The sequence below is a fragment of the Mus musculus genome, chromosome 6, assembly GCF_000001635.26.
Source record: "Mus musculus strain C57BL/6J chromosome 6, GRCm38.p6 C57BL/6J".
NCBI classification, from domain to species: Eukaryota; Metazoa; Chordata; class Mammalia; order Rodentia; family Muridae; genus Mus; species Mus musculus.
Genome location: NC_000072.6, coordinates 68888636 through 68914653, shown reverse-complemented (window position 1 = coordinate 68914653; position 26018 = coordinate 68888636). Strand labels below are relative to the sequence as shown.

General features: G+C 36.8%; 1 pseudogene, 1 gene segment (V, D, J or C) and 1 further gene; 1 reads left to right on the top strand and 2 right to left on the bottom strand.

Annotated features, from left to right (window-relative positions):
* The window catches only part of Igk (immunoglobulin kappa chain complex), a 3171119-nt gene that overhangs the window by 1812101 nt on the left and 1333000 nt on the right, over positions 1–26018 (bottom strand).
* On the top strand, positions 3716–4243 carry Igkv4-86 (immunoglobulin kappa variable 4-86). The segment is given in 2 exon segments: positions 3716–3764; positions 3950–4243. Coding segments are annotated over 2 exon segments (343 nt in total).
* On the bottom strand, positions 11388–11853 carry Igkv13-87 (immunoglobulin kappa variable 13-87; annotated as a pseudogene). The gene is given in 2 exon segments: positions 11388–11684; positions 11805–11853. Coding segments are annotated over 2 exon segments (346 nt in total).

The window sequence follows — 26018 nt, the reverse complement described above, 5'->3', positions numbered from 1 at the left end:
AATTCAAGTGACAGTAGATTCTGGCCAGGATGTAGAGAAAGAGGAATACCCCTCCATTGTTGGTGGGATTGCAAGCCTGTACAACCACTCTGGAAATCAGTCTGGTGGTTCCTCAGAAATTGGACATAGTACTACTGGAAGATCCCGCAATACCTCTCCTGGGCATATATCCAGAAGATGTTCCAACCAGTAAGAAGGACACATGCTCCACTATGTTCATATCAGCCTTATTTATAATAGCCAGAAGCTGGAAAGAGCCCAGATGTCCCTCAGCAGAGGAATGAATTCAGAAAACGTGATACATTTACACAATGGAGTACTACTCAGCTATTAAAAGGAATGAATTTATTAAATTCCTAGCCAAATGGATGGACCTGGAGGGCATCATCCTGAGTGTGGTAACTCAGTCACAAAAGAACTCACATCACATGTACTCACTAATAAGTGGATATTAGCCCAGAAACTTAGAATACCCAAGATACAAGATACAATTTGCAAAACATGAAACTCAAGAAGAACGAAGACCAAAGTGTGGACACTTTGCCCCTTCTTAGAATTGGAAACAAAACACCCATGGAAGGAGTTACAAAGTTTGGAGCTGAGACGAAAGGATGAACCATCTAGAGACAGCCATACCCAGGGATCCATCCCATAATTAGCCTCCAAATACTGATACCATTGCATACACTAACAAAATTTTACTGAAAGAACCCAGATATAGCTTTCTCTTATGAAGCTATGCCAGGGCCTAGCAAACACAGAAGTGGATGCTCAATTCAGCTATTGGATGGATCACAGGGCCCCCAATGGAGGAGCTAGAGAAAGTACCCAAGGAGCTAAGGGGGTCTGCAACCCTATAGGTGGAAGAACAATATGAACTAACCCATACTCCCCCCCCCCCCCAGAGTTCGAGTCTTTAGCTGCATATGTAGCAGAAGATGGCTGACTAGTCGGCCATCATTGGAAAGAGAGGCCCATTGGACTTGCAAACTTTATATGCCTCAGTACAGGGGAGCGCCAGGGCCAAGAAGTGTGAGTGGGTGGGTAGGGGAGTCGGAGGGAGGGTATGGGGGACTTTTGGGAAAGCATTGGAAATGTGAATGAAGAAAATACCTAATAAAAATAGATGAATAAAAATTTATCATTTGAAAAAAAAATAGAAAACAAGTAGTTGTGATAGCCAGAAGCTAGGAAAAAAATCTCAAAGTCTGATGACAGAAGAATGGATACAGAAAATGTGTATTTCATTTACACAATGGAATACTACTCAGCTATTAAGAATGAGGGCACCCTCAGATTTGCAGGCAAATGGATGGAAATCTTTGTCATCCTAAGTGAGGTAACTCAGACCCAAAAGGATATGCATGCTACGTACTCACTAATAACTGGCTATTAGCCCCCCCCCAAAAGTACAGAATACCCAAGATACAGAAACAAAACTTAAAAATATCAACAAGCTGCAGGGCCATAATCAGGACATTATGATGCCCCAGTCCCACTTTGGAGGGAGGGGAAATCAACCACAAGTGTGGAGGGAGGAAGGGTCCTGGGAAAGAAAGGAGATGGGAGAAGCAGAGAGTGGATCAGGAGCTGGTATTGGGTCGGGGAAAACGATTGAAGCCCAGAGGGCCAGCAGAAAGAATGGAAACAGGCAACCTCAAAAGGTAAGACACTGAGGGGACCTTCCAGAATGTACCAGAGACTAGGGAGGTGAGAGACTCTCAGCACTCAAAGGGAGGGACCCTAGTTAAAATGCCCTACAGTGGTGAGAGGGAACTTGTAGAGTCCACCTCCAGCAGAAAGACAAGTCATCAAGAAAGGGGTAAAGTTGCCATATCACAGTCAAAACTCTGACCCATAATTGTTTCTGTCTGAAAGAATGGCAGGAATGAAAATGTTAAGAAGCCTGAGGAAAAGAAGTACCAGTGACAGGCCCAAAGTCGGATTTAGCTCATGGGGAGGTCCCAAGGTCTGTCACTATTACTGAGGCCATGGAGTGCTCAGAAAAAGGGACCTATCATATTTGCCATTCAAAAGACCCAAAGAAGCAGCTGATAGAGTCAGATGCAGATATTTGTACCCAAACAATGGACAGAAGGAGAAGCTGTTGACACCTTCTGTTGAATTAGGGAAAAACTGGAAGAACCTGAGGAGGAGGGCAACCCCATAAGAGGACAAGTAGTCTCAATTAAACTGGACGCCCAAGATCTCTCATACTGGATCACCAACCAGGCAGCATACACCAAGCTGATATGAGGCCCCCAAAACATATACAGCAAGGGACTGCTGGATCTGTGTTCAGTCAGATAAGATGCACCTAACCCTCAAAAGACTGGATGCTGCTGGTGGGGTGTTGGGGTAGTGGGGACATCCTCATGCAGACAGGAGTCATGATGAGATATGGGATGAGGAACAATCAGAAGGTGGACCAGTAGGGAAATAAAATCTGGATTGTAAACAACAACAACAACACAAAAGGAAATAATAGAAAAGTAATAATAAAAGAAGTTGTTCTGGACCCACATGAAGGTTACTCTGCACATCACAGATTTTCTCAGTTGTTTTATTTTTAATTTTTAATTGTTGATAAAAAATGGAAGAAGTCTTTCATGAAAAAAGAAATGAGAAATCATTATTAAGAAAAATCTTGAAACATAGCCATTCTTCATCATGGCTATGCTAACTTGAAAGTTATAGGAAGATAATTGAAACTTTGCCAATAGTAAAGTAAAGCTATTTTTTTAAAATAAATCATTTTATTCACTTTACAACACTATACCAACCTCTGTCTCCTTCCAGTATCCCCTCATGCAAGTCCTCTCACATGCCCTCAGTCTTTGCTGTAAATAAATCTTTTGATCAAACCAACATATGAATTTGAAGACTTGGGTGATGTAATCTTTAATAAATAAAATGTAATTTTGTTGGAAAGTGTTCTCAGATATTCTGAGATAATAAATAGAACAAGAACTAGAGCACAGTGGATACTGAGAATGGTAATTGTTCAGAGTAGTTTTAGATGAGTGCATCTTCATGAATCTCCAGTCCATATTCTCTTAAATCCAGCAGAACCATTTTTTCCATTGACTTCATTGTGAGAGTTATTTTTTAATATCCTACTAGGGATGGCATCGGTGCTTGACAATTGCAGAAATGTCTCTGAGCACACTTGGGCTTTAGATCACATTTGGACACTATTTTTTCATTAGATTTATGGGAATGCTCATCTGAACAGATTGGAATGAGTAGGTGAGGTGACTAATGAGCAGTATTCAGGAAAACAAAAAATGAATCAAATAATGCTTTCTGTGATCATTAAAAACAGTCATTCTTGATACTTCTTTATTATGGGAAGAATATACCTTAAATTACTCACTTGAACATCACTTGTTTAGTGGATCAAATAAAGCTTATCTTAGAGAAATATATGGGTAATACTATAGGACAAAACTTTTCCTTATAAAAAGGAGGCAAGGAAAAACAGAAAATTCCTTCTTTATTAGTGTAATGACTACAAATAAGTAAATATTGTACTGGATAAACCTGATTTGCCATAGTTAACAGACCGTGTGCTTATAAGTCAAGAACTTCTTAGACTATATCTTGTTATTTGCATACTTCATATTCAGAAACCACAAATATCTCACAGTTGTTTCAAAGTGATGTTCTTATAAGACTAGCACTAATTAGCCAGAGACCAAAATCCAAATACACAATGGACTTTCGGGTGCAGATTTTCAGCTTCCTGCTAATCAGTGTCACAGGTAACAGAGAGCAGGGATTTTGAGCTCAGAATGCAACCAAAATTATTTTCCCTGGGAAATTTGAGTCTAAAATACAGTTTATTTTCTTTTTCTTTCATTTGAATGTTAGGTGGTATAAAATTATTTTTGTATCTCTATTTTTACTAATCCCTCTCTCTTTCTATGTCACTTTTTTCTTGTCTTAGTGTCCAGAGGAGAAATTGTGCTCACTCAGTCTCCAGCCATCACAGCTGCATCTCTGGGGCAAAAGGTCACCATCACCTGCAGTGCCAGCTCAAGTGTAAGTTACATGCACTGGTACCAGCAGAAGTCAGGCACCTCCCCCAAACCATGGATTTATGAAATATCCAAACTGGCTTCTGGAGTCCCAGCTCGCTTCAGTGGCAGTGGGTCTGGGACCTCTTACTCTCTCACAATCAGCAGCATGGAGGCTGAAGATGCTGCCATTTATTACTGCCAGCAGTGGAATTATCCTCTTACACAGTGATACAGACTGGAACAAAAACCCTCTAACTCCTTAGGGCCCAGCTACTTCCTCTTAAAGATTAAAAGTGGCCAGTGATTTGATTGCAGTATTCCACACAGGGTGCTCTGCTTTACAATGTCCTCTGCATCCTTGGACAACTGTCTCTATAATATTCAACTGTACTCCAGTGCTGTTCTCAAATAATCTACTTTGACAGTGTTTATTTATTCCCAATATTTGTTCTGTTTGTTGAACACAAGTATGGCAGGTACTTCTCAGTTGTTTTACTGATGGTCCCCAGGAACCTTAACATCAATTTTCTGCTATTTTCACTGATCTTGGGATCTTCTTGGTAGTGGTTTTGTTCAGCATAGTCATTTACTCAAAATACACTGCTGTTTTCTTACAAAAGTAGTATCCATCCTAATCTGTTTTCTGATTTTTTTTTAACAGATCTTGCCTGAGTTTATTTGTAAAAACAGCATAGAACAGTGGTCATCTGCAAATAGTGTGTGGGTAGATTTGTTACAGCAGTCCATCTGTCTTCACACTGGCAGGAATCTTTTCTATGGGGCCTTCTTCACAGAGGCCTGGGCACCTTTGGGAGCCTGGGCTAGAGCTGAAGCCTGGGGCTTAGCTGGAACTTTGGCCCCTGCCTCGGTTTGAACCTTACGCTTTGGTTGGCAGAGCCTCTGACCCTTGGCCATATAGCTTCAAATCTGTTTCCAAAGCTTGGGGTGAGCAATGAAAGCCAGACAGCTGAGATTGTGACTGGGGCCCTTTGGCATCTTGGGCCTGATGGACTGAGGCTTCACAAGGACCTTGATGGCCTTTTGCATTGTTGGCCTGCATCTTCTTCAGGCCTTTCTAGTTGTGCTTCTTGGCAAAGCACATGTTCCACAGCAACTTAGGGTCAACCCCCTTGAGAGATTCGTATCTTTGTGACCTGGATTTCTTGATGCCATTTCTGTGACATTTGCAGAACTGGTTGTGTGTTGGGGTTCTTGGATTTGGCCAGGACTGCATGGTAACCATGGCTCCTGCAGTTCCTGGGTCCAGAAGAGCTCATTTCTGATTTTTATTAGCAGACCTTCTTTCCCACTAAATTGTCCTGCCAATATGTGCTTGAAATGATTTTCTCTCTGAAAATAAAAAAAAAAAGACTACTGAAAGTCATGTATATTTTCTTTCTATTCTCATGACAAGAAATTGAAACACTCCACTAATAAAGAAACCAAGAAGGCAACAGATAACTAATAAATGGACATTAATTTGTATTTATATCTGTCTATCTAGTTATCTATCCATCTATCATCTATCTATCTTTCTTTCTATCTATGAATCCATTTGTGTGTGTATACCTTACTGTGTATAATTAAATTTATAAGGAAATTTTATCATTCTAAATACAGAAATAGAAATTATTTAAATATTTATATGTACAATTCCATTTAAATTTAAATTACATTTTAATTAAATTTAAATTACACTTCTTAATAACAGGAATATTATGTAATAGCTTATTTTCAATTTTCCAATTTAAGTTGTTTGTTATGAAATCCATCAGATACAGTAACCTGCCTTCCTGTCTGCATCTCGAGGAGAAAGTGTCACCATCACAGGAAGTCAAGCTATTAATGGGTATTTAGCACATTATCAATATATTATAATTTTTCAAGAAAGCTCTTTCAGAATCAGTTGTTTGACCTTTAGTCCCAGCAAAGAAAAGACTATATAAAGAGAATCATGGGCTTAAGAGCAGTCATGACTGCACAGAAGAACACTGATTCAAGTAAAATCTGTATACATCTAAACCAAAAAGGAAACACTTTATATTTATGGGTTACTAAACACTACATGAAATTTAGTGCTTGGCACTTATTTCTGGTTAGTGCTATACCTACTGTGGTTGTTTGAATAAGAATGAAACACAGAGGGTCATATATTTAAATGCTTAGGAAGAAGCCCTATTTGATAGGATTTGGAGGTATGGCCTTGTTGGAGGTACTGTGTCACTACAATAGACTCTGAGGTCTTAAAAGACTATTCCAGGCCCAATTTTTCTATTTTCTGGTCACTTGCTGATCCAGATTTCAAACCCCCATCTCTCATATTTACCTTGGTGCGGTCATGCTCCACAATATGAAGATATTGAGCTAAACTCTAAGCAAGTCCCAAATAAATGCTTTCCTTTGTGAGAGTTTTTGTGATTATGGTATCTATCCACAGCAATGTAATACAACCAAGGAAACTAATGATCTAGAAAGGAAACTTGAGAAATTTTGAGTCATGTGGCAACAGTGAAACAGCAAATCAGTTCACCATTTCCTCAGTTGCTGCCATGTCTTCTAGAAGAAGCTTTGTCAGGATCTTTTTTTTTTTTTTTTCATTTTATTGTTTTCTATGGACATGTGTAATGATCAACCCTCCCATGAGATATAAAATCAGAAAAGGAGGATTAAATGTTCATTGAAACATGTAGGAAGACATGGACAGGGAAACAGACTAGAAAACCAACTAGAGAGATACTGTATATACCTAAGTCCATCAACATCCCACCTTGAACTTGTAGGGAAATATGGGTAAAATGGGTTAGAGAGCCTACATTTTCAGTTTCAGGTGAGACTTGACTTCTTGGGAGGCACCAGATAATCAACAAACCTTTGCATAAGTATCTCTGTGCATCATGACCAAGACTTTGGATATTAAGAGTTTAGATTTTAGGGTTAACAATTTGCACAATTTCTTCCAATTATAATTGTATGTCATTAGATATATTAAAAACTACTTGCTGCCTTAAAACCAATTAGTGAGGGCTAATAAATATCCACCTTTATTTCATGAAGTAAAGTAATGTCATGTCTAAACTATGCAGCTAAAGATGGGGAGATTCTAATTTTCCTGTTTTGACAGAAACATATTAACTATTTTTGATAGTTGTTTATTTTCTTCATGAAGTGGAATCACAAGGATGCCTAAGGTAACTTAAGGCACTAATCAAAGGATGTATCATGATGTATGAGATACTTTTTTGGTTTTTGTATGTTTGGTTGGTTTGTTTGATTTGATTTTGGTTTTGGCTTTTGATTTTCTGGGGAGAAGATTTAAGAAATGCTTAATTACCCTGGAATATCTGATTATTTTAATAAGCAGCAACTCTCCCTCACTCCTACAACCCCATGACACAAAATCACAGGTGTCTCTAAGAGTCTTCATTCTCATGCAAAGCATGAAGTTTATGTTACACATACAAGAAGCTTCCCTAGCGCTTCATCTCACTTATCTGATGTCTCTAAGTGTTGAATTTCTCCCATCACTTCTTCTATCATAAATCTGCCATATGAGAGTTTTATTTCCTTTTATAGGAAGATAATTTATCAATGATGTTGATAACATATGCAAAATTTTCTTGACACATGTATAGTGGTCCATGCCTAGAAGCATCCTAGTTCTTGAATTCCATTCATGTTTTACAGCATATGGAATTTGTCAACTGGTTAGTTAAGGATTTTGATACATAGAGTTCATATTTAAATGATATAGCAGAATTAATGTAATCATATTGATTCACAATTAACTGGGGGTTGCAGTCCTATTCAGAAAAGGCTTGATAATAAAGGATATGGTGGGGAAAGAAGATGGCTTTGGGTAAAGAATATACAGGGCATCTTAAGAATTCAAAATTAGTATTTTGATGACTCCCTCTGCCTCTCTGGAGGGACAAAGTCCTTCTATCTTCTTGATTTTAGCTCAGCGAGATTTTTTTCTCAGCATTATTTTTATTAGATTTTTTCTTTCATTTCAAATGCTATCCCCAAATTCAGTATACCCTCCCCCTGACCTGCTCCCCAACCCACACACTCCCTCTCCTAGCCCTGGAATTCCCCTATTCTGGGGCATATGATCTTCACAATACCAAGGGCCTCTCCTCCCATTGATGGCCGACTAGGCCATCCTCTGCTACATATGCAACTAGAGACACTGCTCCTAGGGGTTCATTTTTAGTTCATATTTTTTTTTCCTCCTATAGGGTTGCAGACCACTTTAGCTCCTTGGGTATGATTTTATTTTCATCTTTGGAACTTTAAGATATTCAAGTAGATTTGCTTGATTTCACTGATATTATAGGAATTAGTTAGAAGAGCAAAATGGGTCTCACCCAAGGGTGAAGAGTGTTTTTTTACAGAACAAGCTGTTCTCTGATACAGTTATTTCTCCTCATATACGTGTGTCTTTTGGTGGAAGACATATAGTATTTCCCTCTGGGAATATGTACTGCCAAAGATATCTTAGGTAAACAGTCTCTTGGTGACACAGTTTTGTCCTTTCTGTCTATCGTGGTGTTGGCTCTCACAGCATGTGACTTGAAAGAGATGGAAGACTTTCTTCAGCTAAATATTGGTTTATTTTTTCACTTATTAAGAATGCAAATTAGTCTTAAAAGTTATAATACTACAGGAAATGATTAAGTCAGAGTGAGACAAGTAAGTTTAGAAATAGACTAATTTCTTGGAATCTAGATTGTCTTATATTGAGCATACACCTCCAACAACAACATTATTACCCACACTGAAATACTTAACATCCTGGAACAACACATGTATCTAGCATTACTCCTTAACATGGAAATTTCTAACCATAGCTACATGTAGTGATTCCTTGTCAACAAAAGTATGCTGAAAGATACAATAAAATAGAGGTAGTTGCTCAAACCGCTCTTGACTGATTTTGGTTACATAAGTCAAACTCTCTACTTCAAGTGAAATTTTAGGACAAAAAAAAAACCCCTCCTATTTATTATAACAATATAACATAAAGGCCAATTCTTCTGTGAGAGAATTCTGCTAATATTTTTCATGGTAGTTATTTAATGTGAGTCTGTCATCTTGTACCACTTCACCCAGGGTTCTTTTTCAGCAAGCATAGAGTAGAAAATGTGATAAATCAGAGTTCTTACAAAAGCACTACTAAGGTGTCTTTGCATTTCAGAGAAGAGGGCTATCTTTTCCCTTTCATCTTTGAATAGAATCAGTGATTTGTCTAAACATTCACAGAATCCAGATACCCAAATGGAATGCAAATGTTCTCAGGTGCCTTAAGGGTTCAAAATCATTTGATTAGACTGAGATTAATGAGTAAATACCAGCAGGGAAGAGAAGGAAAATATGTAGTTTGGGTTTTGTTTTTTTCTGGTAGGGGTGGGCAGTTGTCATCGAACTTATCATTTTACTGCTGTGAAAAGACAGCATGATCATGGACATTTATAAAAAATACTTTATTAGGGGCTTGCTTAAATTTTTATTAAATTATTATATTTGTTTACATTCCAAATGCTGCCCTCTTACTAGTCTGCCCTCCTAATGTTTTCTCCCCAGAAGGGGCGGGGGATGGCAGGAAAAACTCTGTGAGAGGATATTTGGAAGAGGGGACAGCATTTTGAATGTAAATAAATAAATTAACTAAAAAAGTAAAATACCAAGAAACACCTTTATACAATGTGAAGAAAGGTTACCTGAACTCAGCATGGTTGTGTAAAAGAGCTCTAATTCTTCATTTCTCACATGGAAATAGTTATGTGTCAATGTTGAAGCACATACAGCCTTATCATCACACATGGTATGAAACAGAAGATGGGTGGCTCATTTCTAATAATCTGAAATGTTGCAAATCCAGTAGGGATACAAAAATTTTTGTCTCTAATGGTGCCATTTTAGGCTCAGGAAAAACTCATCTATGGGAAGCCACATGTGCCGTTGCAGAGTGGCACTGACTACTGCTGGCCACCACGCATAAGTTTGGAAAAACAACCAATGTGTACATATGCAGTAAAGTTTTTTGCAAAGACACTGCCTGGCCCGGGCATGATAATGAGGTTCTGTAAGGTACTGAGAGTATAACCAATCAGATGTGAGACATGCAAATGAGGTATGATAATGAGGTTCTGTAAGGTACTGAGAGTATAACCAATCAGATGTGAGACATGCAAATGAGGTATGATAATGAGGCTCTGTGAGGTACTGAGAGAGAGTAGCCAATCAGATGAGGAACATGCAAATGAGGCATAGTGCATAACCAATCCGGGTGTAAGACACGCCTCTCCTAGGCCTATAAAAGCAGCACCAGTTCTGGGCTCGGGGTCTTTTCGCCTCTACAATCAAGCTCTCCCAATAAACGTGTGCAGAAGGATCCTGTTGCAGCGTCGTTCTTCCTGGCCAGTCGAGTGCGCGCAAGACTCATCCTCCCTTGTGTGTCAGTCTTTTTCTAATTATGTGATATGATTTTTTTTTCTGAGAAGAGCTTAGCATGCTTTCATCTACCATGTTGTTACATTTTCAAAGATTTAACAACAGAGACTGACAGATGAGACTACATAATATTGTATGCCTAACCTCTAAATCTGTCAATTAACTAAATCTCTGTTCTTAAAAGTGTAGATAGTTTTAAGTATTATAATAAAGCGACAGTAACAGAAATTGTATACATAGCTATAGGATATAGGGACATAATGATATATACAGAGTTGATTTTGTGCTTCCTCTTACAGGAAGTCACAGGAGTTACAGGAGTCATAGTAATATATTCTTAGGGTACCTTTCCAACATCTTAACCATATTCTAGGAACAATTCTTTATTTAAAGATTCAGCCAATTCTTAATGCAAAATAAAACTACAGTAGAAAGCTTGTGTCCAGTACTAATCAATTTGGGGAAAATATGAAAGGTTGTAAAATGAGGCTTGGAGGACTTTGAGAACATAAAGTGCTAAGAATACATTTGAATATTTTTTGAAAAGGGTTGATATCTTTAAAATTTTTTGTATGCTTAAAAACTAAATAACACACACACAGATAAAAACTAAATAACACAATTGATATAGTCAATTAGAATCATCTTAAATGCATTAGCATGTATCACTTTTACTGTATCATCTTAAACACATCCTAAGAAATTCTGTCACAACTGTGCTTCAGGGACTAAAGAAGATCAAAGAAACTAAAGGTCAGAGGAGATTGTATGGGCCACTGAACACTAAGTGTACAATAAATTTAAACAACCTGACTGTATCTGAAAAATAATATTAGCGGGTAGAAACAATATGTACAGCTGGGTATTTTCCTGCATTCTTTGGTAGTTTGTGTCATGGCTCATTTCATTGTGATATGGGTACTAAAATACTGTTGACAAAAATAAGTAGGAACATCTTCAGTCTTCAGATTGCTAATGGTAGAGTAAAGTCTTTTTCAAATCCACTGCCACTGAACCTTGAAGGAACTCTGGATTCAACACTGGAAGAATGTTATATTAGGAGTTTAGCAACATTCCCCGATTTCTGTTGATACCAGGCTAAACAATCACTAATATCCTCATCTGGCCTGCAAGTAATGGTGACTCTGGCTTCTGGAGATGAAGACAAGGAAGATGGAGATTGTCTAATCTGGATGTCACATATCAGGCCTGTAATTGGAAACATACAACCAATATATATGGTTAATCATAATAGAAATGACTTCTCTGAATTTCAAGTTAGCACTGATTACAAAGGGTCAAATGAATTCCCATGACACCCTTCCTTACCTGGGAATCAGAATTGTAAGATCAGCAGAAGCTGAGAGGGAGACTTCATGTCTGTGCAGTGACCTGACATTGACTGACTCCTAGAAGGGGTGTGACTAGATAATTAAGAAATTCTGAATGAATTCAGTGGACACATGAAAATCACAAGAGGATGGGCAAGGCTAGGGACAGATGTAGGCTCTTTATTTTAGTAACTTAACTGGGCTATACCCGAGTTTTTTAAGCAAGGACAGAATACTGCAGTCTTGCTGCAGATATTTTCTGTCAATGATAGATTTTATTATAAAAGAAAATTTGGTTCATTTTTCAATATTGCAATGAATGTACGTTTAGGTATAAAGTCCTTCTTTTTTTTTTATTTCGATTAGGTGCAACAACATTTTTAAACAAGCCACGGTAAATATTAGAATTTGGCTCCACCTCTTCTTACATTTTTTTCTTATAGAATTTCCATAAGGAATTCTACCATTTGAAATAATTATTAGAACATACTTATCAGAAATACAAATAAATTTCCAATCATTTGTGATAACCTCTCAGCAATTGTTCTTTTTCACGCTATACTAAACATTTTGGTGTCAATGTACAAAAAAAAAAAAAATCAGTGTTTCTTTAACAAAATACTTTACTATCTGGGGCTAAAGACATAGCTCAGCAGTTAATAACACTTGTTTCTCTTGCATAGGACCCAGGTTGTTTCAGCTCACACTCACCTGTAGGTAGAATTTAGAGGGATATTACCTTCTTCTGGACTTCACCTGTAGCAGCATTCATGTGGCACACAGACATACAAGAAACACCCATACAAGGGCTCAGAAAAAAATGAATATTTTAAAAATAGTTTATTATAAGGTTTTTTTGTGTGTAATGTGTCTGCACAAGGAGGGTTGGTTATAATTTCTGGAAGGACCTAAAAGAAGAGAGGAAAATATGTGATTATAATTTCAAAAAAATTATTATGTTAGAACCCAACCCAATTCTTACATTTTATTTCAGATAAAAAGAATGATGAAAATTGACAGTAAGATAATAAAAGAGATCTAGATTTAAATATGTAAAAACAAATTTCCATGTTGATTGACTTTATAACCAGAATTCCCCCTTGGTAATCTGTCTCCCTTGTGGGAATACAAAATTAGCAGCTCTGGGAATCTTAAATTGCAGCCCTGAGAGATGGTGAATCTCAGGGAAGTCTCTAGAATGTAAGTTTAATTTCAGTTAAAATATAGAGACATTCAACAGAGATTTTCTGTTTCCAGGGTTCTTGTGAAAACAGAGTGTCCACAAAGCTGTCAAGATGATTCTCTGTTTCCTCCTCCTAGCTACTTAGAACATAGATCCAATAAAACCTAGAATCTCATCTGGTTTAATGAGGATATTTATAGAGCCATATATCTTTAGAGAGACTACTCATTCATTCATCCATCCTTGAATGGATGAATGAATGTGATAATGAACTTGTGATGTAAGTTATTATAATTAAAATGTCATTTTTAATAAAAGTCATCAACATTTATGCCACAACAGCATATGTCTTGAGGTCATGTGTGAGATTTATGGTCTTCACTTTACTTTATTACTACATACAAGTAAATTTTGATTTCAAAAGGTACCCAAAATACTGTATGTTAATAGAAATTTGATTTCTAATTACATGCATTTTGTCTTTTACTACACATCGTTGTGTAGTTTTAGTGTTCTTCTCTGATGCTGAATATAAGCAGCAATGTACAAACCACAGTTAGCCATGTGGCAACAAATGGAATCACCAACCCCAGTAGCATGACATTCTTTTAAAACGATGTAGGATATTCAATTATTTTTATTGCAGATTTATATTAATTGATGGTGCCATTTTTACTATAAAAAGTTCTACATTGTAATCTCATCTCATCATATTATGGGAAATATGTCAAGAACTAATACATTTAAAACACTTTTGAAAATGTCTTTAAAACCTTCTTGTTTCTTTAATTATCACATGATATGGAGTGTGTGTGTGCATGTGTCTGCTGAGAGGCATTATTCTTCTGTATGTCTCTGACTACTGGGAGGAAATAATAAATCCAGTTTGGGTTTTTCTACAGAAGATTTGTTTTCTAGACAAAACAGTATTTTCCACTGATCACTGTAAATGTAGCTTTTTCTCTAGACTCCAAAATAAATAATATTCAACCCTGTCTTCATTTTGACTATTTTTTAGCAGAAGATAACTCATATCACTAACTCATATTTTTTCAGTCACTACTACCACTTAACACTTGACAATGAGCTGTCATTAGATCCTTGATCTACATGCCCTCCAAGAAGTCCTGCAAGTCCCTGTTTACTTCCATTAGAGTTCTCTTGGGAATGACTACATCCACAATTGGCCTACCAATCCTGATTCTCCAGAAATTCCTCTGTCTTCAGAAAAGAGGAACAAGCCTCTCTTAGAACTGGATTCTAGCAAAAGACTTCTCTGGCTCAGGAGAATCCTTTTCCACTAGAAGTTTATTGTAGTCATAGTACCAGAGATGATTGGAGGGTACTGAATTAACAAGAAGGTTAAAATAGTAAGTCCCATGGGATGGAAAGATGGCTTAACAGATAAGAGCATTTGTTGCTCTTGCAGAAGACCTGAATTCAATTACCAACAATCACTCAGTAGTTTACAACTATGTGTAACCACAGTCCCAAAGAATCTAAAGTCTTCTTCTGACTTTCTTAGATAGCAAGTTTTCATATGGATCATATCTGTACATGAAGGAAAAGCACTCATAGATAGAAAAAATTAAATAAACCCAAGTAAGGGGAAAAAATTGGATGTCCCTCATTTTCAGTAGGTCCAAGATATTTATTATTGTGCTTTTGAAGGTCTCTTGAGAACCAAAAACTAATTTCAAGAATGACCTGCAGGAGATAGCCCATCCTTTATCCACAATGAGCTCTTTGACCAATGTGATGATTTGTTTGCTTTATGTAGCAACACAGATGATTTAGTGCCCCTACTATTAAAATATAAACCTATTTTCATAAGAATAATAGAAGATCTTTGTTTCTCAAGGAAGAAGAAAAACGTAGCACAAAAAATAAAAGATGAGATCCTGCATGCCTTAGTCAGGGTTTCTATTCCTGCACAAACATCATGACCAAGAAGCAAGTTGGGGAGGAATGGGTTTATTCGGCTTACACTACCATACTGCTGTTCATCACCAAAGGAAGTCAGGACTGGAACTCAAGCAGGTCAGAAAGCAGGAGCTGATGCAGAGGCCATGGAGGGATGTTCTTTACTGGCTTGCCTCACCTGGCTTGCTCAGCCTGCTCTCTTTTAGAGCCCAAGACTACCAGCCCAGAGCTGGTCCCACCCACAATGGCCCTTTCCCCCTTGATCACTAATTGAGAAAATGCCTTACAGTTGGATCTCATGGAGGCATTTCCTCATCTGAAGCTCCTTTCTCTGTGATAACTCCAGCTGTGTCAAGTTGACACAAAACTAGCCAGTACAGTGCGTTATCTTGAAATGAAAGTATTCATTTAGTTAGAATTGAGTGCTCAGAAAAGCACACATTATAATTCATTTGAACTCAACAACTGTATAGTTACTCTTTTTCAATGTGTGCATTTATTTACAGATTCTCTCCGTTATTTTTTTCTAATCTTGCATACATAATCGAAGAAGTCTTTAATACAGGTGGAAATGAGGGTACTGTTCTTGTAGAAGATCCAATCTCCCTCTTGGTATCTGTTTAACTTTGAAGTTAGCAGCAGCATAATTATAATATTCTGTAAGACAAAGTAAATTTTTGATCAAACTTAAACATGAATTTCCAGACTCAGAAGCTGTTGCTCTTTAACAATTAAAGCATAATTCATTTGAAAATCTGCTCAGATATTACCAATTAAAAATATGTCAGGAACTGAAAAATAAAATCATACTGCATACTGAGAATGGTAGTTATTCAGATGGCTGACTGCATCTTCATGAACCTCCAGAACAGGGATCTCTAAAACTCAAGCATAGTATAGAGTCCTGGACAGATGATAGTTGCTCCAAAACTAGTTTCTGTGTTTTAACCCATTTCAATGGGAAATTTTCCAACCTTATTTTCCTCAGTGCTTGACTACTGTAGAAATGTCTCTGAATACACCTGTGCTCCCAGCCAGTTCCCTCCCCCTGTCTGATTCCTATCACTATTTTATTTTCCCTTCTAAGGGAGATTTCAAAATTCTTGATAGTTTCTTCCTTACTATTTAACTTCTTTTGGACTGTAGAGTGTACCATGGGTTACCGTGTACTTTGTAGCTACAATCCACTTATAAATGAGAACATACCACGTATTTCCTGTTGGGTCTGGGTTATCTCACTCGGGAAGATATGTTCTAGTTCCATCCATTTGCCTGCAAAATTCAAGATATCCTTTTTTTTTCTTTTAAATACCTGACTAGTATTCCATTGTTTAAATGAGCCACTTTATCTGTATCCATTTTTCCGTTGAGGGGTATCTCAACTGAGGGGTTGTTTCCAGTTTGTGGTTATAACAAATAAAGATGCTATGAACTTAGAACATCTTTTTGGTAGATGCCCAGAAGTGTTATAGCTGACTGTTGAAGTAGAACTATTTCCAATTTCTTGAGAAAGTTCCAGATTGATTTCCAGGGTCATTGTACAAGAATTCACTTCCACCAGAAATAGAGGTTGTGTTCCCATTGCTCCAAATGATTGCCTGTATGTGCTGCTGCTTGAGTTTTTGATAGTAGCTATTCTGATGGATATGACAGAATTTCATGGTTGTTTTGATTTGCATTTATCTGACTAGAGACTTTGAACATTTATTTAAGTGCTTCCTGGCCATTCGAGAGTTCTCTGTTGAGAATTCCCAGTTTAGCTCTGTACCACATATTTTAAACTGCATAATTTGGTGACTACTTTCTTAAATTCATTATATATTTTGTATATTAAACCTTTGACAGATGTAGGGTTAATGAAGATCCTTTCCAAATCTCTAGACTGCTATTTTGTCTTATTCACAGTGTCTTTTGTCTTATGGACAGTGTCATTTGCCTTACCTATGTTTTTCAGTTTCATTAGGTCCCATTTGCCAATTGTTGACCTTAAAGCCAGAAATATTGATGTTCTTTGTTCAGGAAACTGTCTCCTGTGCCAATGTGTTCATGACTATTTACTATGTTTTCTTCTACTGGATAGTGTATCTGTGTGTATGTTGAGGTCTTTAACCCCACCAGACTTGAGTTTTGTGTAGGGTAATAAATATAGTTCTATTTTCATTATTTTACATGAGTACCTCTAGAAGAGCAGCAGAAATTGTTTAAGATATTTTCATTTTTACATTGTATGCTTTTGGCTTCTTTGTCAAAAATCAAGTGTTCATAGATCTGTGGGTTTATTTTAGCATCTTCAATTAAATTCTCCTGACCAACCTGTCTGTTTCTATACCAAAATCATGCTTAAGGTCAGAGAGAGTGATATTTCAAAAATTATTTTATTGTTTTAGGATTATTTTAGCTATCTTGTTTGTTTGTTTGTTTGTTTTTCCATATGAAGTTAAGAATTGCTCTTTCAAGGTTTGTAAAAACTTATGTTGGAATTTGGATAGTGATTGCATTGAATCTGTAGATTGCTTTTGGTAAGATGCCATTTTCACTATATTAATCCTACTGACCTATGAGCGTAGGAGATATTTCTAATTTTGGGTGTCTTCTTTAATTTCTTTTTGCAGATACCTGAAGTCTTATTATATAGATCTTTCCCTTGTTTGGTTAGAGTTATACCAAAGAACTTTTACTATTTGTGGTTATTGTAAAGTGTATTCTTATGCTTATTGTATGTTTATAGCCATCTTTCATTAATTAGAGAAATATCTTTTTATGATTTTGTTGAAGGCATTTTCTCAAACTTTGAGCTGAGAATGTTATTTTCCCCTCTTCATGTTATTCTTAGGTTTTGTCTTTTCATAGTGTCTCAAATTTCCTGAAACTTTTGTGTGAGAAATACTATCAACTTGGCATTTCCTATGACTGATGCATCAATTTGTTATATTGTGTTTTCTTCCTCTGAGATTCTCTCTTCCAACTCTTGTATTCTGTTGGTGATGCTTTTGTATGCATTTTCTGTTCTCTTTGAGAGGCAGTGGATCTATCACATGTCATTCTCATCACCAGCAGCCTGGGGATTCAAGTCATAATATAAATTACACAGACATACAGCTCAATCTCCATGCATGTTCCCCAACATCAGGAGTGGAGAGTATTCCCTAAAGCTATAGTCTGACTTTGGTGTTCATTCCCCAACAAGGCTGACTTGTCTGGCAGAAGTGGGAGAGGACATGCCTAATTCTGCAGAGACTGGTTGCAACAGAGTGGGGTGATACCCAAGGGGGCAACCACCCTCTCAGAGGAGAAGCAGGTAGTGGAAGAGGTATTCTGTGAGGTATGGACCTGAAGAGGGGGCAGTTTTGGGATGTGAATAATAAATAGATAGATAGATGGAAAGATGGACAGCTGGATGGAGAGACAGACAGACAGACAGGCAGATCGCACAGAGTTGTAGAAATGTGGAGCTAGGATTTCACAGTTGATTTTCCTGGTTCCTCAAACTGCAGACAGAATGTCCACAGATAGATCCAGGCATTGAAGGACACTGAGAATTTTTGCCCAAAGGAGCCCTGGAGGCTTCTATATACCACAATAATTTTGCTGTTTTGTTTGTTCTGTTTTCTGGGATTGCTTGTTTGTGTGTTGTTTGTTTGTTCTTTTAATTACTCAGCAACACAGACATTACTAAGTCTCTAAGCTTCATGAACTATAGTGTTCATTCTATCTGAGGCATCTTGGTGATAGCCTCATTTAGGATTCATATGGTAAAACAAATATCATTGTAGGTATCCCAAACACTAATTAGTTTTTTATAAAGAAATTAGGTCTACAATAGAGCGATTGAGTGTCTTTGGAGATGTGGGAAAGGGGTGGTCAGAAAAAAATGATATGTGAGAGAGGGAATCCTCTAGTGTTTATTCAGACACTGGACCTCAACTGTCATCAAAGATGAGCTATCTCAGGCTGAGGTCATAAGACTTGTTTTATTAGTCCAGTGTTAGGGTATTGGTGCTCCCCGATTCCTGTACCTTTACTCAGAATTTAAGATTGTTATCACTTTTCTCATGCACCTGTCAGTTGGTGTCAATGGGTTTTATAACCTCACTTGCTAACTTAAAGATTTCATAGATAAACTCTTAATTAGGAGTTGTATATGGAGTTAGAGAAGATAAAAAGTGTCTGTGTGTGTGTGTGTGTGTGCATGTATGAGTATGAGAGAAAGAGAAAGAGAAAGAGAGAAAGAGAGAGAGAGAGAGAGAGAGAGAGAGAGAGAGAGAGAGAGAGAGAGAGAGAGAGAAATGGAGTCAAGAACAGAAGTCACAAGAAACATTTTGATATAGACAATTATTAGAAATAAAAATTTGTACTAGGAACATAGTCCAGTGTTCCTCTGGCCTACACACAGAAATTTGTGTGCACAAACACATAGTTACACAGAAATTATAATTAAAGCATTTTGAAAAGATTATTTTTTCATCTTAAGTGTATGGGTATTTTGCCTACATGTATATGTACCACATGTATGCCTGGTACCTATGGAGGACAGTAGAAGGTGAAAGATCCCCCTGAACTAAGCCTATAGTTGGTAGCAAGGCACCATGTGGTAAAGGGAAGGGAATCCAACCTAGTTCCAGAACAAGTGCTCTTACCTGCTGTGTCATATCTCCACCCCCTGTAAAAAATAATTATACATATAATTTTTATTATCATTATAAATTTTATTTAATAAAGAATTTTATTATAATTTATATTTTATATAAATATATTATAATTTATATATTCATATATATCAATATTTTATTATTATATTTTTATAAGTATTTAAGTAATTATATGTGTATATACACAAAGTAAGAGTGGCAGAATATCTGGCTTGATATGAGGACATGATGGGAAATAAAAATATCTTTATTCATTTATTTATATCATAATGGAATTAAATACAATATATTAAAATAAAATCTATCACATTTAAATTGGTAAGAAAATGTTACAGAAGAAAAAGTCCTCAAGATAAAACGTAAGAGTCAGAGACCCACTTGTTTGAACACTTTAGAAATCCCATAAATATACAAAAGTGGAAGGCTTCATATATATGCAGAGGATGTGGTAGCATCCTGTGAAGGTCCTGTGCATGTTCCTTCATGCTCTATGATTTCCTATGAGCTTTGTACATGTTGACTAAGAGGGTCTTGTTTATCTTGTGTCTTCACTTCTGGTAGTTATTATTGTTTGTATTTCACTTCAAGCATATCAGGGAGATGGACAAAAATAAAAAGGGAGAGTGACCTCTTGGTCTTCACATGTAACCACGAAGGAAGCCTGTAACTGGCTTAAATTCTGAGATTGTATAATGAACAGTGTGTGTCCTAAATGGAACAGTAGAAAGTAAACATTTTATATTTCTAAATTTGTACATTAGTAAATGAGCCTTATTGCTAAGGAGTACCAAGGAAAACATGAACTAAACTTAGAAGTATTCCATAATTTTTCCATCTTAAAACACGAGAGTCCTTCCTTTCTACCAGTGAAGACTCAAATAGTCCTTGTAGAACAACAGACACATCCTGGTTTTGGTGGGAGAAAACTGGTGTCCCTGGACCCTTGCTGGATCCTAAGAGAAATGAGCAAGGCAAGTAGCTGTGTCTAGCCCCTACAGATTTGCATGTAATTCACCAGCCCTCTTTTTTGAGGTCTTCTTCATGGGCTGGTCACAATCATAGAGAAAAACTTGGAGTCAGGACAAAGCATTGACATGTATCTCTATTTGGCTCATGGGGCTGCTATTGTTCTGGCTCTCAGTAAAGGAAGGATAGAACAGGTATTTGCATAGCTCAGGTCACTGCTCCCAACTCTTCTGGTAAGGTCTTATATTTTTTAATATGGTTAATCATGTGAGAGTTTTTTTTTGTATTTTTAATCCTTGTTGTCATAAGTGATATGCAGACAAACCAGACTCCATCTTCCCTCTCTGCATTTATGGAGAAAAGGTCACCATAACTTGCCAGACTAGTGTAAACTGATAGCTCATTAGCTTGGTATCAGCAGAAACCAGGGAAAGTTACCAAGCTCCTGATGTATGAGGCATCCTGCTTACCCGATGGAGTTCCACTGAGGTTCAGTGGATCTGGTGCAGAACATTCTCTCACTATCAACAGTCTAGAGCCTAAAAATGCTATTAATTATTACTGTGGGGATACCCTAACAGTGAGACAAGTCATAGCTTAAACCACCAAGTTATGTGGTAGTATAATACAGTGATATATTCAGTTGTTCCTACTTGTGCATGTATTGGATGGAAGCATTTCTCTGGTGCAGTACTCATTGGCTCACATTTTCAAAGGTTTCAATCCATCAAAAGAGATGCATTTAGTGCTTCTTAGTGGGTTCAGAATGAAAGAACAAGGATAAAATGGCAAAAGATAATATGAAGTCAATAACTTTTCACTATGAATTGGTTTCTCACCCTATACTTTCCAGAAAATACCAAAATTCTGAGGGAGAGAGAGAGAGAGAGAGAGAGAGAGAGAGAGAGAGAGAGAGAGAGAGAGAGAGAGAGAACAGAGAAACAAAACAAAACAAAAAACAACGCAAAGCAGAGACACACATACACATAGAGAGACATACAAACATACACACAAAAATTATATAACCAAAGTACATAATCAGAAAACATAGTATGTAATTAAAGACCATAAAGAATAAAAATGAGCCCAAACAAAGCATCATGAGACAGAACATCTTTAAAATTACCATTGAATTAATTTTGAATTAGCCATGTACTGCTGAGCAATTCACCTATCCTTAATTGTGTTTGTGTTTTTGTAATTTAATAAAAACTTGAAATACCTATAATAAAACTTGCAAACCATATGAATATCAAGAAGAAGAAAAACTAAAGTGTTGATGCCTCGTTCCTACTAAGAAGGGGGTACTAAATAATTGAGGTTTGTATAACCAACAAGACTCCATCCAAGAAATAACTGAACTTTCTTTTGTGAGTGGTTGTCAGTTGGAGAAAGATTCTAAGTTACATATGGGAGCTCCTGTCTACTTACCCTCTGTGAGAGGGATATTCCGTTTCAATGGCTTCAGAATCCAGACTGATTATAATAGGAATAAAATCTTTTCCATATGAACTTCTACTGAATCTGACTCAGGTTACAGCAAGTTACAAACTCGGATGCCTTTGAAAGAAGGTTAGAAGCTTTTCATATTTTTTGTCAATACCAGGATAGGCCCAGGAAGTGATGGGGACTCTGTCTCCAGAGTTGTAGAGAGGAAAGATGGAGAGTAAATTATATGGATGTCAAATCTCACACCTGACATAGGAAATGTATATTAAATACACATGGTTAATTTCTGAATATACAAAGAGCACATATGGTACTGGGATTAAAAAACTTCCCACTACATTCCTCTTATACCTGAAAATCTGAGTGATTAGAGTCCTATGACTGAGCAACGTCACTTTTTTATGTTGGGTTCTGGCTGGCAGTGTCTCCTATACACAGTAGGTCCGTGCTATTAAGAAATCTCCAGGGCACTGGACTGTGTCAAGGATAAGTTCAAATCAGTAGAAGCAGAACAGAGGTCTTTTCAAATTTGTTATTGTCTATACTCTTCTCTGCTGCACAACACTGACTGGGGCATTAAAGATAGCTCCAAAAACCAAGATTAGCCCAGGTTTATTTACAAAAAAACAAAACAAAACAAAACAAAACAAAACAAAACAAAACAAAACAAAACAAAATCATGTTCCTTTCTGTGGCCTAAAGAACACTTCTGGTTTCTCTATACTCTACATGTCTCTTGATATTAATTTAACTTTTTTTTGTTGTTGTTTTTTGTTTTTTGTTTTTCGAGACAGGGTTTCTCTGTATAGCCCTGGCTGACCTGGAACTCACTTTGTAGACCAGTCTGGCCTCGAACTCAGAAATCCACCTGCCTCTGCCTCCCGGATGCTGGGATTAAAGGCATGTGCCACAGACAGTGACTATCCTTCTCATACAATCCCTAAAATCTGATGAAATCTCATTCTCTTTCTTCATTGGTGGGTATGAATTTATTCAGCAGAGAATTCCTTGTTGTTAGGCATGTTTTTCAGTGCTACTTTGAGATGAACATTAAAAGGAGTTGAAAATAAAACTTGAGGAATTATCAACATGAATGAAGGGACAAATCTGTTACAAAACTGAGCTGGACAGTGTTTATCAAGACTCTGCCAAACTAAATCAATCAAACCCATCAAGATCAGGGACTTTCTTTCTCACTCTCCATCAAAATACTATGAGATTACAATTGTACTCACGTAATCCTGGTTTTCTCAGGTATCTCAGATTTCTGATCTTGCTTTTGGACCCCTCTTGGCATAGTCATTACCTTAATAAATGAAGAATCTCTTTAAGAGTTACCCATTTAACCACTGGATGTCATAAGTTCTTTACCATATTTTACTATCACAGAGTCTTTTCAGTCACGTAATGGAATACAATTCTCAATGGCAGGATCTCTTTGGGAAGGTTTTCATGCTGAAAGAGCAGGATAAATATTGGGTTCATTTTCACACTTGAGAGAGGCAGCTATGCAGATAATTTTAAGGAACAGTCACCAGGCTCTGAGCTACACTGTACACTTATGCTGGAAGGAAAAGCTGAGAAAGTTCCATAGGATGTTTAAGGAGGTCCAATGGTGGTCCCTGAATAGAAAAATCATGAATTAATGATGAAATCCTTGAAGGACAGATGGTAGTTTATGGTTTCAAGCATCATCTGAGACAGCATGTTTATGTGAAAGAGCTCCAACTCTCTTCCATTTCTTTCATAGAAATGGCTGTTTCACTGTTGAAACACATACAAACACATCACACATGGAACAAAACACAAGGACTAGAAATGACAGAATGAATATACATGAATATGTGGTTTAGGACAGTTGAGATGGTTCAGTATACAAAGTGCTTTGTTCCCACAAAGTAAAGTTTGTATACACAAGCAGCATAGGTTAAAATATCTGGGAGGATGAAAAGTAAATTGGAAAATTATATCATTATTGTATAATTTTTTAAAGAAAGTATTATAATAGCACTTAACCCAATTCTTACATCTTATTCAAGATCAAAGGAATGAGAAAAATTGCCAATAAGATAATTTTAAAAAATCCAGATTTAAATATGTAAAAAAAAACCAGTCATATTGATTATAGAACTTTACTCTCCACCTCTGTCTCTCTGTCTCTGTCTCTATTTTTCTCTCCCCTCTCTCTCCCTTCTTTCTCTCTTTCTCTCTCCTCTATGTCTCTCTTCTCTCTTCTCTTCTCTTCTCTTCTCTCTCTCTCTCTCTCTCTCCCTCTCTCTGTCTCTCTCTCTCTCATCCAAAATTAGCAACTCTGGGTGGTGGGAAATTTCAGGGAATCCTCTACAGAGTAAGTTCAGTTTAAGATAAAGCAACAGAGACATGTTGGTTCCGTTATTCTTCTTATAACAATACAGTGTCCAGAAGGCTGTGAAACAAAACAATAATCTTAAACAAAAGATTGTGTCTGTTTCCTCATCTGAGCTATTTAATACTTAGTGCCAATGAAAGCCAAAATATCACCTGATTCAGCCAGGTGATCTACCAAGTCGTGTGTCTTTAGAGACTCACAATATATTCATTCACCCTTGAATATGTTTTAATGAAGCTACCATGTAAGCTATTAAAATTCAAATGTCATTATCATTAAAAGTCATCAATATTTGTTCCACAACAGCCTACATTTTGATGTCTTCTGTGAGATTTTGTGGTTCTCAACATACTTTGTTATTCCATTTAGTGGTTCCACAGAGTGAAGATTCGCCTTCATAAGATGTCCAAAATAGAAACTCTCAAATTCAAGTGTTTACCTTTTATTATACCTTGTTGTATAGTATTAGTATTTTCTCTTAATGCTTAGTAGCAGCAGCAATGTTCAACTAATAGGTAGCCACCAGCATCATTATTGTGCATCCTTTAAAAAATTACATAGGATATTCAACAATTTGTTGTATAAGGGATTTATATTAAATCACTTGATACTGTTTTTACCATAAAAAACATTCTACATTATTTTAGCTGGTTATAACATCATTGTAAGCTGGTATGTAGTATTTTTGAATGTAGACATAATGTGCTCAGGAGAACTAGTACACTTTAAATATTTTGTAGATGTGTTTAAAAGTTTTATGTTAATATTTCTTTTATTAATGGTTGCATGAATTGGACTGTATGTGAGTGTATGTGGCTGTATGCACATTACTCTTTCTCATGACTGACATGTTGGAGTAAATAATAACTCCTGTCTGCAATTTTCAGCAAATGAGTTGGTTATAAAGCACACTACTATTTGGAACTGATCACTGTAAATAAAACTTTTCCTCTAGACTCAAAAACAGAGTACAGGATATTCATTTTTGGCTATCTCACAGAAGAAGACAGCACTAACTCAAATCTCTTCAGCCAATATCTCCAGACTTGGAGCTGTATCACAATAACACTTGAAAATGAACAGTTCCTAGGAGCTTGATCCACTTGACCCCCAGGAAGATCTCTAACTGCCTGCTCACTCATTTAGTGTTCTTAGAACTGACCATAACCGAAGTTATCCTACCGAACCTGGTGATGCAGCAAGTCCACTGTCTTCAGAAAAGGGAAACAGTCTCTCTCAGGACTCTGGCTTCTAGCAACAGACTTCCCTGGTTCAATAGGATCCATTTCGATTGGCAGCCGATTGTAGTCATAGTACCACAGATGACTGAAGGGAACTGAATTAACATGATTAAGATTGGATGTCTCAGGGGATGGGACAATAGATTAACAGATAAGAGCATTTGTTGTTATTTAATACCACAAATGGTTTAGTGCTCTTACGGTAAAATTATGAAAACTATCTTCACAAAGATAATGAAAGAACTTTTACTCTTAAGGTACAATAAGAGTAGCAACTAACTACTAAACATAAACAATGAAACATGAGATTTTGGGCCATCACAATTGAAAAATAGCCATTTCCTTAGAATTGAGTCAAATTGAGAGTCAAAATGTATACTTAGCAATTTGTTGAATTCAATAATTTTAAGTCAGTATCCCTCAATGTGTGCAT